Consider the following 13,545-nt stretch of genomic DNA (forward strand, 5'->3'; position numbering starts at 1 on the left):
TTCCAAGAATCCGTATTGGCATCTCATCTTCCAAGAACCCAAAGCATCACCTTCATCTTGTGCAACTCAGCTCGCTTGTAAGAGACGCCGAACCTCGCCAGCAATGGCATCACCAGCCTCCTTTGTCCCGGCCTCACCCCCCATGTCCTTTGTGCGAATGCCGAGTCCACCCGCCTCTTTCGAATCGAATACTGTCTGAACAGCTTTCTCGATGGCCGCCGCCTCGTCCACAAGCACGCACGAGTACCTCAGAAGCATCGCCAGACTAAGAATCTGCGCAACGGGATTCACGATGCCCTTGCCGGCAATATCTGGCGCACTTCCATGCACCGGTTCGTAGATTCCATTGCATTTCCCCTGTCCTGGGATGCCGGAGATGCTCGCGCTCGGCAGCGTCCCAAGGCTGCCGACGATGCCACCCGAAATGTCCGACAGAATATCGCCAAAGGTGTTGTCCGTGTGAATCACGCCGTTGAAGCCGCGCGGGTTCTTGACCATGAGCATCGCCATGCTATCCGCAAGCTGATGGCGCAGGTCAATGTCTGGAAACTCTCTGTCAAAGATGTCTTGAGTCACTCGGCGCCAGAGTCTCCCGCTGGCAAGGACATTTGCCTTGTCTGCACTCCACACAATGGCCGGACCATCGCCGCCTTTGCCATCGCCATTCTTTCCGAGGATTCGAGCCACGGCGGCCGATACACGGGCACAGCGCTCAACCTCTCGGGGCTCGTATACCCATAGATCTGATGCGACTTCGGGCTTCTCGACTTTGTCGCCAAAGTACGCGCCGCCGCAGTTTTCGCGGACGACGATGAATTTGGTGCCCTTGACGATGTCTGGCTTGAGTGGCGAGGCTTCGAGTAAACTCGGGACCAGGATCTCACACGGCCTCAGGTTTGCAAACGCATCCAGCCGTTGTCGAAGTCCCAAAATGCCGGCCTCTGGGTTGGGAGACGCGTTTGCCCACTCTGGCCCGCCCACGCTGCCGAACAGCACGGCGTCGCTTTTGCTGGCCTTGTCGAGGACTTGTTCTGTCACGGGGACTCCGTGCTTGTCAATGCTGCTGCCGCCAACGAGGTCGAACGTGCGCTCAAACTTGAGGTTCGGCCGGCACTGTTCTACGACGTCGAGGACCTTGAGGGCTTCGGCCATGATTTCGGGGCCGACATGGTCGCCAGGGAGAACGAGAATGTGAAATGTCTGAGCCATTGTGCAGGGTGGTTGTTGGCTTTTCAAGTAAAGAGTGACAATGACTCTGCCCGGGCTGTGGCTTTTCTCTGCTTTTCTCTTTCGTGTGCAATAATCAAAGTCTGACCTGGTATCGACTGGCCGTCTTACATCACATTCTAGGCCTCTGGTTTCCAGTTCCAGTTCCTCACCGGCCCTGATGTCAGCGTTCCTCCTGATCCGAGATCGGCTCTTCAAACGAAATGTCCCATCACGGCTCCTACACCCACGCCAAGCAAGTGGTAGGTTCCAGTGATCACAGGAACCAGCTCCAAGATGATTCTTACTCAATCCATCATCGTCCCACTGGGAATCTAATAAACCCCCCCGGACAACCCCGCATCCGCGGAGAGGCAAAACAGACGCCCCCTTCACAAGCTTCCCCACACGGCCGGTTTTAACCACGATTGCACGAGTGGGATCCCCTTGGTTAAAGGCGAAGAGAATGAATGGCCCTAGCTGGCGGATCTAAATTGGCTCAAGGGACGCCGCACTGTATACGGATTGACATTTTGAAGATGAACCACTTGTAGGCCACGGCAACGAGAGGGGTTCATTGTCGCACGCACATGATGTGAAATCAGACAAAAAGTCTTGCGTCTACAGCTCTCACTTTCTCTCGTTAGATATCTCCGTCTCTACTTATTTCATTGTGTAAACTCATAGACGCCTCCATCGTCACAATCCCTCCAAGCAAACCAAAGACAAAAATGTCGTCAGAACGTCTCGCGGGCAAGGTTGCCATCGTCACCGGTGCCGCTTCTGGCTTCGGTAGAGGCATTGCCACAAAATTCGCCCAAGAAGGTGCCAGAGTCATTGTCGCGGATCTCTCAGAAGACGCCGGAAAGCAGGTTGCCTCTGAGCTCGGCGGCGTCTTTATTCGCACCGATGTCACCCAAAAGGCCGACTGGGAAGCCGCATTGGCGCTGGCCATCAAGGAATACGGACAGCTGGATATCGTTGTGAACAATGCCGGTGCATCTTACTCAAACAAGGCGACGGAGAGTGTAACGGAAAAGGAATTTGACATGGTGATGAACGTCAATGTCAAGTCCATTTATATGTCGACACAAGTCGTTGTACCGTACTTGCTCAAGGAGAATCGCCCTGGCAACTTTATCCAGATTGCATCAACAGCTGGAATTCGGCCCCGTGGCGGTTTGGCATGGTACAGCGCCTCCAAGGGAGCTGCCATTACCGTTACCAAGGCTCTCGCCTCTGAATATGGCCCCAAACAGATTCGATTCAACGCCGTTTCTCCAGTAGTTGGCGTCACTGGAATGTGAGTGCACGTGCAGGCCATCGTGTTTATACCTTTTACTGACTGTTTCATGATAGGACCAATCTCTTCCTGGGGTCTACAGATATATCAACCTTTGTGGCGACGGTTCCTCTTGGCCGACCGTCAACACCGGCAGACATTGCCAACGCCTGCTGCTATCTTGCCAGCGACGAGGCTGCATTTATTACGGGGGTGAATCTCGAGGTGGATGGTGGACGATGTGTATGATGGAGGTATCTGATTGTAAAATACTTGATTATTCATGACGCAGTCTAGAAATAAAAATGAAATGATGAATTAATCAGGGCTTATGTTTTCTGACAATTCAAGGTACTTCGGGGCAACGTTTCCCTTCTCATGTTCACGATGAAATGGCCATAGATGCCTCCTTCCAGCAAAGAACGATATGGAAGCCTGAACTTATCAGGCCACAGTAAAGTCATGCAGAAAATCCAATCACGTAAAATAGCAGCCGGCCGAGAAAAGACTTGTAGAATCTCATCTATATTCACAACGCCATCTACAAGCCTTCAATAGTAAATGTGCCACTCTTTGTAATCATAAACTCTTCAATCGCCACATCCTTTCCACTCTCCTTGCCCGAGCCGCTTTCCTTGATGCCTCCAAAGGGCGCCTCTGCGGAAGAGTTGTTTCCAGTGTTCTACACAGTTTCCCATTAGCAATGATTCTCCAACATACCATCGGTCACGCAAGATAACTTACCAAGCCAACCATGCCTGCCTCTAGTAGTTCAAAGAGCCTCCACAGCCTGTCCACATTCTTTGTAAAAGCATAACTAGTCAGGCCCATGGCCGTGTTGTTCGCCCTTTGAATCACTTCTTCTTCCGTATCAAACACTGAGAATCCAAGGAGAGGCGCGAAAATCTCATCTTGGCTCATGAGCATGTCGTCAGTGACGTTTGTCAAGACGGTTGGCGCCATGAAATAGCCTCCGCTACCTGGTGCATCTCTTTTTCCTGTGCCATATACCAGCTTTGCTCCCTTGGCCAGAGCATCTTTGGCCATATCCTCAGCTCTATCAAGGCTCCTTGGGGTGGTCACTGGGCCGAGAGTGGTGCCCTCATCCATGCCATGGCCCATCTTCAGCTGAGACGTGGCATTGACAACGAGGTCGACAAACTTGTCATACACGCCTCGCTGGACATAGACTCTGTTTGAGGAAACGCATGCCTGGCCTGCATGTCGCCACTTCAGTCCCATGAGTTGTCCAAGTGCCTGGTCGAGATTGGCGTCGTCAAAGATGATGAACGGACAATTGCCGCCAAGCTCCATGGTAGATTTCTTCAGATTTCTTGCACACAGACCCGAAATGATCTTTCCAACCCTGGTGCTGCCGGTGAAGGTTACCTTCTTGACCAGTGGATGCAGACAGAGTGCCTCGGCCAGTCCTGGTGTGCCTTCGAGGCTCGTGGTAAGCACGTTGAGTGCTCCTGGGGGAAATCCAGCCTTTAATGCAAGTCGTGCCACAGACAGGGCCGTGATGGGCGTCTCAGGGGAAGGCTTGACAATCATGGTGCAGCCAGCAGCCAAAGCCGCGCTCGCCTTTCGGAGAGTCAAGGCGATGGGGAAATTCCAGGGCACAAGAGCAGCAGCAACGCCAACGGGCTGCTTGATGGTGACCGCCCTCCGACCTGGAATCGCCGAGACAATGGAAGATCCCTGAACTCGTTCAGCCTCGCCTACAAACCACCAAGTAAAGGTGGTGGCGTAGTCAATCTCGCCATAGGCTTCCGCAAGAGGCTTGCCCGTCTCGTGGACCAGAATCTTTGCCAGATCGTCTCGCGCAGCGATAATCTCCTGGTGCCATTTCAGCAATGTCTGCGCTCTCTGTCTGGGCGTCCATTTGGAGTAGCTCTGGAACGCCCGATGTGAGGATTGGACCGCAGCATCAACGTCTTCTTCGCGACAGTCTGGACATGACGCCCAAGAGTTTCCAGAACCTGGATCGATGACTTGGAAGCGCTGGCCTGACTTGGCAACAACAGACTCTCCATCAACAAGACAATCCAGCTGGCCAAGACTTGCGTCTGCCAGAGTGAAGGGAAACTCGCTGCCCATGATCGATGATGGCTATGGGAAATACTGCCAAGGTGCTTTTGCTTGCATGGAAGAACTGAGTAACGAAGAGTGATGGATACTTTTCAACAACTCAAAACCGACAATTCGATTCACAGCAAATTCGCTTCCCACCACCACGTTCCTTGCTTGTAATGTCCCATCTCCTCTCCATCTCCCCACGAAACATCGAAATCCGATGTCACCAATGCGGGGATGGTCAGAAGAAGCTTGTGGCACGCTCCGTGTTCTCATACGGTGCGGGTCGGTCTCCAACTCTGAGGAGATTCTCGGTGGCACAAGCCGCCAGCTAGCCTCAACAAGAAGGCAATCTATCGTCAACTTTTGTGGTTTGGGAATAACTAGCGATGGCTTCACGATCCCTAGCAGCGGCTGCGGCGCCCAGGGCTGTGATGGTATGGCCCGGATTTGGCAGCCTTCCCTGATAGGAGATTTATCATTTGAATACCCGTGAATGCACATGTAAACTAGGTACTGCTAGTAGTTGCAGCTGGGACGATCGTTGTCACCGGAAACTTATTTCCTGCCTGGAGCGAGGTCGGAGATTGGAGCTAGATCGGCCAACTTGCCTCAACGCCACGTTTTTGCATCACAGGAACAGTAAATATTGACACGATGGCGGCTGACTGCGGCCTATCCGTTCTATTTCCCCATGCCAAGCGAGCCTAATCACCTCTATCAATGTATCTATGCGTCGAGATGTACGTACGAGTTGCAATCATCTATACCAGTGGCCGTTTATTGCTTCAACGTCGTGCCGTTATCGGTCTCCCAAATTCGCCCATCAAGCAACCGTGTAGCTGACGCGGCTGATGCCTTTGCTCCTCCCAATCTTCTTCACCGTCGTTGCGCCGCACAAGTCCGTCGTGTCGACGTGTGTGCCTCCGCAAGGATAAACCTCCGCTCCTACAATGCGCACCACGCGAAACTTGGTCTCGCCGGGAGGCAACAGGCTTCGGTCCGGAATCAAGCGCTCTAGGCCCTCTCGTCGGAAGTCGTCCTCGGTCCAAAAGTCAATCTCTACCGGCATTGCGCGGCCAAGATACTCGTCGACCCGGTCCTGGATCGGCTGCTTCCACTTGCCCTCGATCAGGCCACGAAACTCGCAGGCCGCGCTGTCGGGGAAGTGAGATGCTTTGAGCTCGTCGAAGCCCTCGATTTCCTTCTCCAGCAGATGCCTCACGGCTGATCCAAGAACGTGGCCCGCAGTGTGTAGCCGCGAGTAGAGGAGGCGCTTCTCTGCGTCAATCGCCTGCTCGACGACATCGCCTGGCCGAAGTTTTCCTGCGGTTGAGGCATCTTTGAAGCGGCCGAGATGTAGAACCAGACCATCGTTTACAACGTCCATGCGTGCTGCCCTGATGTCGATAGAGACGGGAGCCTGGCCCTCCTCCGACGCGGTTGCTGAGATTGTGCCTTCATCAGATGGCTGGCCACCGCCCTGCGGATGGAAGATGGTTTCCTTGGTCACGACAACGTAATCATCGTCGCCAGCATCTTTGAAAATGGCGCGGTTTTGCTCTTCTACCGCAGCGAATGGTCGTATTGATAGCAGTTCAGTCTTCAAGCTGAGCAGTTTTCCGTCATGGTGAAAGGCCAGGTGAGTCCCGGCCGGCTCTTCAGAGGCCATGGCTGGTGCTTGTCTCGTAATTTGCGTCGTCCTGTATGAGCTTGTGCAGATATATCGCCGCGTTCTCTCCACCAGGCCTCGACAGAGCCTTGCGTTGTATCCAAGATGTACTCCGTAGAGCATTTCAGAACTTGAATGAGGCGTTTCGATTCGATGTTTGATTTGGCAAGTTTTAGTGGGGGGGCTGCCGCCCTATTGGTTTGTGTGGCTCATGGATTTACTCGTATGCTATTTCCCGAGCAATTTATCCTGACAAGGCCAGCTTGAGTCTCGAGGCTGAGATTCATCATGTTGATGAGGCTGGGGGTCAGAGCTTTGGCTTTTGTATACAAAGAGATAACGAGAGATGATGATATAACTGCAGGTCATAGCTCTTCCATGCCTGTTTCGCTCTGGGGTGTCAAATGCCGAAATGTTCGGCTTGGAGACTAGCGTCTGGGCGCTTCGTCGATCAATGCTTTTGATATGCGCTGAAGAAACAATAGTAAAGTGGGAAAATGTTTCTTGTGTTGGAGATCTGAGAGAATCTGAGTCTGGAGAGAATCAATTGCGCCTCACAAAGAGTACTAGGGGACAAACCGCCAAGTTCCGGATACAAGACATATCCCAAGTCCACTCAACTAACAGCGACACATGCAATGACTTTTTCACCTTCCTCTAAGCAATTTCTCGCATATCGCAGTCCTACGATCTTGCAGAATCTGCTCGATTGCCAGAGTTTCATCCGGGTGTACAGAGTAATTGTCACTTCATTTCTCATCTCGATGGCCTGTTCGGGTATCATTCCAACAACCCCCACGTACACGTATCTGCATGCAAGTTGCACAGGTCAAAGGAGCCAGCAGACTACATGTAGCCTGCTGTACATGAACAAGCATACCGAAAGCGGTTGAACGGCCGTTGGTGCAGCAGCTGTGGAACCCGTGAAGTCGGATTTGAGCATCCTTTGAGTCTAACCGCCGCCGATAACCCTGTCCGGGACGCCATCACAGATAATTTCTGCCAATGAGGATGTGCAAAACCTCCAAATGATCCTAGGGTTTATTCGAGATGCATCGGTGTCCATAAAAAACTTGACAACACGTACGTGTCTCGCTTAATCGTCCTTGCAGCACTGGATATAAAGGCAAAAACTCTTGACGTGCAGCAGCAGATGGAATGGTGAACAGCATACATGGACTGCGGCGTTCGTATTCCGCTGGCCCAGTTCACAAAAAGAATGCAAGAAGCAAACAAGCGAGTTCGTATATTGATAAAGAAGCCTTCGTGTCCACCACGGCACACAATCGGAAAACACCTGGTATTAGAAAAGCTAGCGTAAACATGAAAAAGAAATGGCTTGAAATAAAAAGGTGTCATCGCTGTTCTCCATCCAATGGCTTCCGTGCCCACACCACTTTTTGATTATAATATGCGTGAAAGTTTTTCGATCTGACATCCCGCCGCAGCATGCTGATGTACACCAAAATCTCCTCCCGCGTCCACCCCAGCGTGTTTGCCATGAAGACGATGTAGCCCTCGACGTCTCTTTCGAGGACCATCTGTGCGACTTGCCCGAGCTCCTTCAGCTTCGGGTCCTTTGCCCAGCCTCCTATCGGCATCTGCAAGGCCAGCCCTGTCAGTCATGGAATGGTTCATATTTTGATTATCAAGGCGTCGACGTACCTTGAAATTGAATTCTTGAATGTCGACAAAGCCGGCTGCCTCAATCGACTTTCTCTGTGTCTCGTCCTCGACAACAGTAAAGGATCTTCCAATCTTCTTGCCTCCGGAGATGAAGAACTTGCCCCATTGCCCCATGGGACACGTCTCCGTGACGGTGCCATCATCGCTCGTCATAATGGCTGAAGTCTCCAAGCTCTCGATGTAACCCCCTGGCCGCAGTACGCGATATGCTTGCTGCAGCAGGGCGTCCCAGTCTTGGATGCTGCCAAGGAGCCACCGCATATGCACATAGTCAAAGTCTTGGCTGCGAAATGTCCAATCCTGCGTGCAGTCTTCGATTTCACTATTTTATTTGTCAAATGAGTCATCTTGTATGGACGTGTATGCCGTGATGGAAGGCGTCTGCGGGGAATGACAAATGTGTTGCTGGTATAAACTCACAATTGGAGGTTGGGAGGTACCCATGTTGGCTGAATGGGGGAAATGTCGGTGCCAACGATCTGAGCATCAGGATACTCATCTGCGAAGTCACTGCACATGTGTTAGTATGATCCATGCACAGAGGCCGCTGTAGGCAATGATTCTCACATGGCCCATATTCCTGTTGGAAAAAGAAGGAAAAGTCAGCTTCAGGAAATAAAGAACGGCGTGACCAGAGTATTGTAAACGGGCAGCTAACCTGTGCCGGTGCCTATATCAAGGGCTTTCTAATCGCAAAATGCCTTGCGTCAGTTTAACCGTATCAAAGGTGCACGTCAAAATATTGAGAGAGGGCGGTATTGAACTGACTCTGATATTTTCCTTGATCAATGGCGCCATGAGGAGCCTGTCCCCCATTGCCATTGTAAGAGCATGATGACTATCGCACGCACTGGTCAGCTCTGGTTCCGAATTGCGTCCATATGAGTGCTGTCTGTATCTTGTTTTGACAAGAGTATTATTAGCGTTGTCACACTCACTTTATGTCCAGCGATTCATTTGCCGCCTCGTCGTTGGACTGCCTGTCGTCACATTGCCCAAGTCAGTATCCGTCTTCCAAACCACCAGTCAATATCTCGTAAGGGGGTAGACGCATCCACTGACCAGTACTGCGCTGTGCCGGTCTCGCCATGGAATCTTCGCCCGTGAATTTCTCGATACTGTAGAATGCTCGACGTGATCGAAGCAGTCGAGCTGCCAGCATCGGAACCAAGCGCAGAATCGTCGTCGTCATCGAAGTCGTCGTCTTCGGGTCGGTTGCCTTCTCGCTGCGAAACCTGTTTGCATAAGTTTCCTTGCCTGAAGCTTCTCGCAATGCACTAACCTCTTGCCAATGGCCAGCTGGGAGGATGCCTTCCGACGTGTGCTCTTGCTGTTGACTGCTTCCACCAGCCGCACCTGGGGAGCTTTGTCCCGGATTATTGTCCATGGATTTGTTGATACAAGCGAACGCGTTCTTATTCCGATTATCCCTCTCCTCTCCACTTCCTCTTTCTTTCAGTTTCTCTTAACCAGTTCCCTCCTCGTTGATGCTCAGTTAGTCTCTCTAGTTTCCTCTTCGACTCTCGTTTGAGCGCAATTGATCGAGGAGCAGGCGAGAGAAAAACAGCTGAGAAGCAAGGGGTTGCAGACGGTTAAATCCCAATATATATGGTAATTCGTAACCGTGGGCGCCCTCCGTACAAACACTACAGCCGCAGGAGCAAACACCACCCAGCCCGGAGTCCGCCAATGATGACCCTCGTTGTATGACCGCAGAGCGTCAAAACATGTGCTTCGTATGCAGATGAGCAAGTGGTCGAGTAAGCATATGTAGTTTACTTGCAGACGCGTGCGTCTTGTCGCGCAGTCCCGGGTCTCGCCCCCCCAGAAAGTCTCGAGTTTCCCCCGTCTCAATGTCCAAACATACGAGAGCAAACCGCAGCTAGAGTCGCCGATGCAATCCTGATGCAGCCTTGGCCTGCCTCGGCTGCGTCGCCAAGCAAAAAGAGTTCAGGCACTTCTCTGGCTTCGCTTGTGAAAACAGGCACCTGTCACTTATCCGATCGAGCCGGCCAACAGTCGGTTGCTCATGCTGCTGTATGTATGTACATGTATGTGCGACATCAAACCAACGGGGACAAGGAGAAGAGTGTGAAAAGAGGGCCAGCCCGCATGAAGACGGCGTTGAAGATGATTGAAGAACGGCTGAGGGTAGGATCGGCGTGGAGCCGGGGGTTCGATGACAGAGGGTGGGGAAGAGGAAGAGGCCGACGAGCAGTTGTTGGCTTTACTAGCAGCTTTTCAACGCACAGCGACGGAGCATGGCAAGGAGTCGTATTACGGGGAGATGATTACGGAGCTCATGTACGAGTACGCTCACTCCGTAGAACTAGCATTGGACGGCTGAGCTAGCTGGCAGAAAAGCCAGCCGGACGCTGGTCCTCCCGTCCCGCTGCCGCGCATTTGTTTCTTCTGCAGATGTTCGGGTTTTACTCCTGAATCGATTCTGCTCTTTCTCCGATCGCTTCGCCGTATGGAGGTTAAAACAAGGGGGATGGCGAATCCCAGTTGAATCTCCAGAGTGCCCGCTACGCACCGATCGTGGACAGTGGCCATGTGCTGCTGAGGCGCTTGAGTTTGCAACCGGTCATGAAGAGACAGAGACAATTGCTAAAGTCTACCGGAACTACGAAATGGGGAACCACAGACACGAAACAGGTACCAAAGAGTTGTTGACTGTTGGTGCAACCAGGCCTCTCTTCAACTGCGAGACATTCAGCGCAACACCAAGGTTCGCATTTGCTCACTTCTCTCCTCTTTTCCCGTCTCCAACATGCGACGAAACGAATGCTCACCAGATCAGCAAGAGCTTAGCACCCACACCAATGCAACGTGTCGTTCTCTGGCAGGTCTTTGCCAACCTTTGTGACCCGTCGCGCTAAATACCGGAACTCCCAGCTGCATGGCCGCGAGTTCTCGAGCATGTCCGGAGAGGAAATCGTCGTCTCGTGGATCCCACAGCCATTCCATGGGGTGACACAGGCGTCCGGAGGGTCGAATCGGGGCGGTTACACAGCATCATCGAGGCGCGACGCAATGCGGCAGCCAAGGCGCCGTCAAAATTAAATTGCATTGAATAAGATCAATCTCTCTTAACTCTCATTCGGCGACTAACCCATGTTGACCGCTCGCTTGAGGGCGCCTGAATAGGAGAGTTGGACGCCACCGGCTAGCCCTATCCTTCCCCTCATTCTCATGCATAAACCTCCGTATATGCAATCAACTCGAGTTTTGACGGTAGATCCAAGATGGCCTGTAAATGTCATTGGCGACACAGACGGACGAAAGGGAGGCCATGCGGGTTCCATGGCTTCGATGAATCAGAAGCAGTTGCATCTTTACACATGTAACTAAAACATCGTCAACAAGTTACGTGACGAAATGGGCTATCACGCTTATAAAGTGGAACAGATTCCTTTGCCTCGCTATGCTTGATCTGGCATTAACAAACTACAAACTAGAATCAAATCATCAGTCACAAGGTAGGGGACGCGGAAGGTCTGAGTTATACCATATGCATGGTGATTCTCCATTGGTCTAAGCCTCTATATCATTCTACATTACATTATCATTTCGGTCCCATATTCCGACCGAGTAATACACATCATCGATCCACAATCCGCAGTCGCCAGTCCATTACTGCGAGATAATCTTGGTCGCCTGCGTCATCTGGTTGGGGTCAGCCAGCAGCTGCACTGCGAGCTGAGCCTCTGCTCTGGCCACAATCTCCGTCTGGGCGTAGGCAAAGTCGGTGTTAGCCAGAGCCTTGAAGAGGGGCTCGTGGTTGAAAGCGCAGCCAGCGCCCGAAGGGTTTGTGCAGATGCCGTAGTTGGCGTGAAGCACTGCCTTGGCCGCGCCCGTCAGGTTGTGAGAAGCGTCGAGGACGGGGTCCTGAACCCACGAGGCATCGGTGGAGGCGGGAGCAAAGGTGCTGACGGGGAAGTTGGTCAGTCCATAGTCGGCTGTTCCGACAATGCTGACGAATTGCGTGCCGAGGAACGGCGTCACCTCCAGAGACGGGTACTTGACATCGTGGGAGACGCTCTTGGGAAGAGTTCCGAGGGCGGCGCTGACAAAGTTGGCCACGGTGTTGATGTCGGTGGTGTAGCGAGTGCGCATGTCAATGGTGATGTCGAGCTCGGTGGCGGACGTGTTGCTAGGGAGATAGAATGAGACACCAGCAGTGTTCTTGAGGGCGTTGAAAGTGTTGACCGAGAGCACCAGCGGTCCCTTGGTTGCCTCTGAAGCATGGCCACCGGGTCCGTTGAAGGTCAGGGCAACGCCGTCGGCATCTTGAGCAGCGGAGAAGGTGACGTTGGGGTAGGATGAATCGAGGATGCCAGAAACAGTCTTGGTGACGGTAGCAAGGTCCGAGCCAGCAACACCAAGCTTGATGAGGGTCTGCACAATGTTGGTCGCGTAGACGCCGACGTTCTCGATACCAACGGCGCTGGAACTGGTTCCGGGCAGTCCGCTCAGGTTCTGCACAATGTTCAGGGCACTGTAGGCGTTTGCAACGGCCTGGGCGTGCGTGCTGCCGACAAAGGTAGCAAAGTAGTTGAGGCGGGCGTTCATGGGCTGGATGGCGCTCGTGGTGGTTGGGTGAGCCATCAGCCAGACGTCGGAGTCGGCAAAGGCGTTCAAGTTGTTGAGCTTGAACTTGCCAGCCGCGTTCTCCTCGTCAGGGGTTCCGACGACGATGATGCGGCCGGGGATGTTGAAGTGTGCCAGCGCCTCACTGGCAAACTTGGCGGCTGAGATGCCGTTGAGGGCAATGAGGTTGTGGCCGCAGGCATGGCCAATGCCGACCAGAGCGTCGTACTCGGCCAGAAAGCCCACGGTAGGGAGATCGCCGGTAAAGCCTGAAGGTCGGTTGTCGAACTCGGCCCTGAATGCAGTAGGGAGGCCGGTGTAAGCCGATCCTTCTACAGTCCAGCCGGCAACCGAAGAGAAGTAGCTGACAATCCGGTCGTGGGCGTGAGTCTCGTCCAGGCCAACTTCTGGATCGTTCCAGATCTGCTGGCCAATGTTGAGGAGCGTTGGCCAGTTGGTGCTTGAGCTCGACTTCAAGAATGCTGGAAGGCCGGACAGGTCGACGCTCGACTGGGCCACCGCTCCGGCGGCAGCCATGAGGACTGTTGAAGACAGATGCATTTTTGTTTTCTGCAGTTTGGGACTATCAAGAGGATGAGTGCTTGATTGTTGTTGTTGCTGCTGCTGTTTTGTTTCCCCAAGAGAGGTCGAGATCTACGTCTCCTTATATACTGATCCGGACCCTCTATTCCAACCTCTCCCTCTCTCAATCGATCTCCAACTCGACAGCCATGGGGCACAAACAAGGCTCTCCTGACTAGCCATTGCATCCAAGCATCCTCCCCGCGGGTCCCACGCCCCCATCTATCCGCCATTGGGACAGGAGTGCGGATAGAACCACCGCAAAGACTGCTTATACCCGGCTCAAATACGTGTCTCACCACTCTTACTTGAGCACTAGAAGTCTACCCCCCAGCCGGCCCAAGTATATACCGAGGTGATGCCGTCACTTGGCGGACCCGGTTCTGCGGACTTGGTGCTCAAATCTTCGATGTGGTTACACTCTGCCACGGTAGAAGAGGCCGGAGTT

At 52.9% G+C, this 13,545-nt stretch overlaps 7 protein-coding genes across 7 annotated transcripts; 2 read left to right on the plus strand and 5 right to left on the minus strand.

Annotated features, from left to right (window-relative positions):
- Positions 1 to 66: 66 nt before the first annotated feature.
- Triagg1_8922 (uncharacterized protein) lies at positions 67 to 1,209 on the minus strand (the record flags this gene model as incomplete). Its single annotated transcript, XM_062903822.1, has 1 exon — positions 67 to 1,209. One exon carries the CDS (start codon positions 1,207 to 1,209, stop codon positions 67 to 69), a length of 1,143 nt encoding a protein of 380 aa, XP_062752044.1.
- A 728-nt stretch (positions 1,210 to 1,937) lies between these two features.
- On the plus strand, positions 1,938 to 2,737 carry Triagg1_8923 (uncharacterized protein; the record flags this gene model as incomplete). Its single annotated transcript, XM_062903823.1, has 2 exons — positions 1,938 to 2,509; positions 2,566 to 2,737. 2 exons carry the CDS (start codon positions 1,938 to 1,940, stop codon positions 2,735 to 2,737), a joined length of 744 nt encoding a protein of 247 aa, XP_062752045.1.
- A 292-nt stretch (positions 2,738 to 3,029) lies between these two features.
- On the minus strand, positions 3,030 to 4,588 carry Triagg1_8924 (uncharacterized protein; the record flags this gene model as incomplete). Its single annotated transcript, XM_062903824.1, has 2 exons — positions 3,030 to 3,170; positions 3,233 to 4,588. The coding sequence occupies 2 exons, from the start codon at positions 4,586 to 4,588 to the stop codon at positions 3,030 to 3,032; spliced, it is 1,497 nt and encodes a 498-aa protein (XP_062752046.1).
- An 802-nt stretch (positions 4,589 to 5,390) lies between these two features.
- Triagg1_8925 (uncharacterized protein) lies at positions 5,391 to 6,236 on the minus strand (the record flags this gene model as incomplete). The annotated part of the gene is made up of 1 exon (XM_062903825.1): positions 5,391 to 6,236. One exon carries the CDS (start codon positions 6,234 to 6,236, stop codon positions 5,391 to 5,393), a length of 846 nt encoding a protein of 281 aa, XP_062752047.1.
- Positions 6,237 to 7,591: 1,355 nt separating this feature from the next.
- On the minus strand, positions 7,592 to 9,309 carry Triagg1_8926 (uncharacterized protein; the record flags this gene model as incomplete). The annotated part of the gene is made up of 6 exons (XM_062903826.1): positions 7,592 to 7,837; positions 7,902 to 8,244; positions 8,343 to 8,432; positions 8,861 to 8,902; positions 8,985 to 9,148; positions 9,205 to 9,309. The coding sequence occupies 6 exons, from the start codon at positions 9,307 to 9,309 to the stop codon at positions 7,592 to 7,594; spliced, it is 990 nt and encodes a 329-aa protein (XP_062752048.1).
- A 792-nt stretch (positions 9,310 to 10,101) lies between these two features.
- Positions 10,102 to 10,804, plus strand: Triagg1_8927 (uncharacterized protein; the record flags this gene model as incomplete). The annotated part of the gene is made up of 2 exons (XM_062903828.1): positions 10,102 to 10,232; positions 10,282 to 10,804. 2 exons carry the CDS (start codon positions 10,102 to 10,104, stop codon positions 10,802 to 10,804), a joined length of 654 nt encoding a protein of 217 aa, XP_062752049.1.
- Positions 10,805 to 11,558: 754 nt separating this feature from the next.
- Positions 11,559 to 13,076, minus strand: Triagg1_8928 (uncharacterized protein; the record flags this gene model as incomplete). The annotated part of the gene is made up of 1 exon (XM_062903829.1): positions 11,559 to 13,076. One exon carries the CDS (start codon positions 13,074 to 13,076, stop codon positions 11,559 to 11,561), a length of 1,518 nt encoding a protein of 505 aa, XP_062752050.1.
- Positions 13,077 to 13,545: the final 469 nt, after the last annotated feature.

Source organism: Trichoderma aggressivum (assembly GCF_033847375.1).
Source record: "Trichoderma aggressivum f. europaeum strain CBS 100526 chromosome Unknown scaffold_047, whole genome shotgun sequence".
Classification (NCBI taxonomy): domain Eukaryota; kingdom Fungi; phylum Ascomycota; class Sordariomycetes; order Hypocreales; family Hypocreaceae; genus Trichoderma; species Trichoderma aggressivum.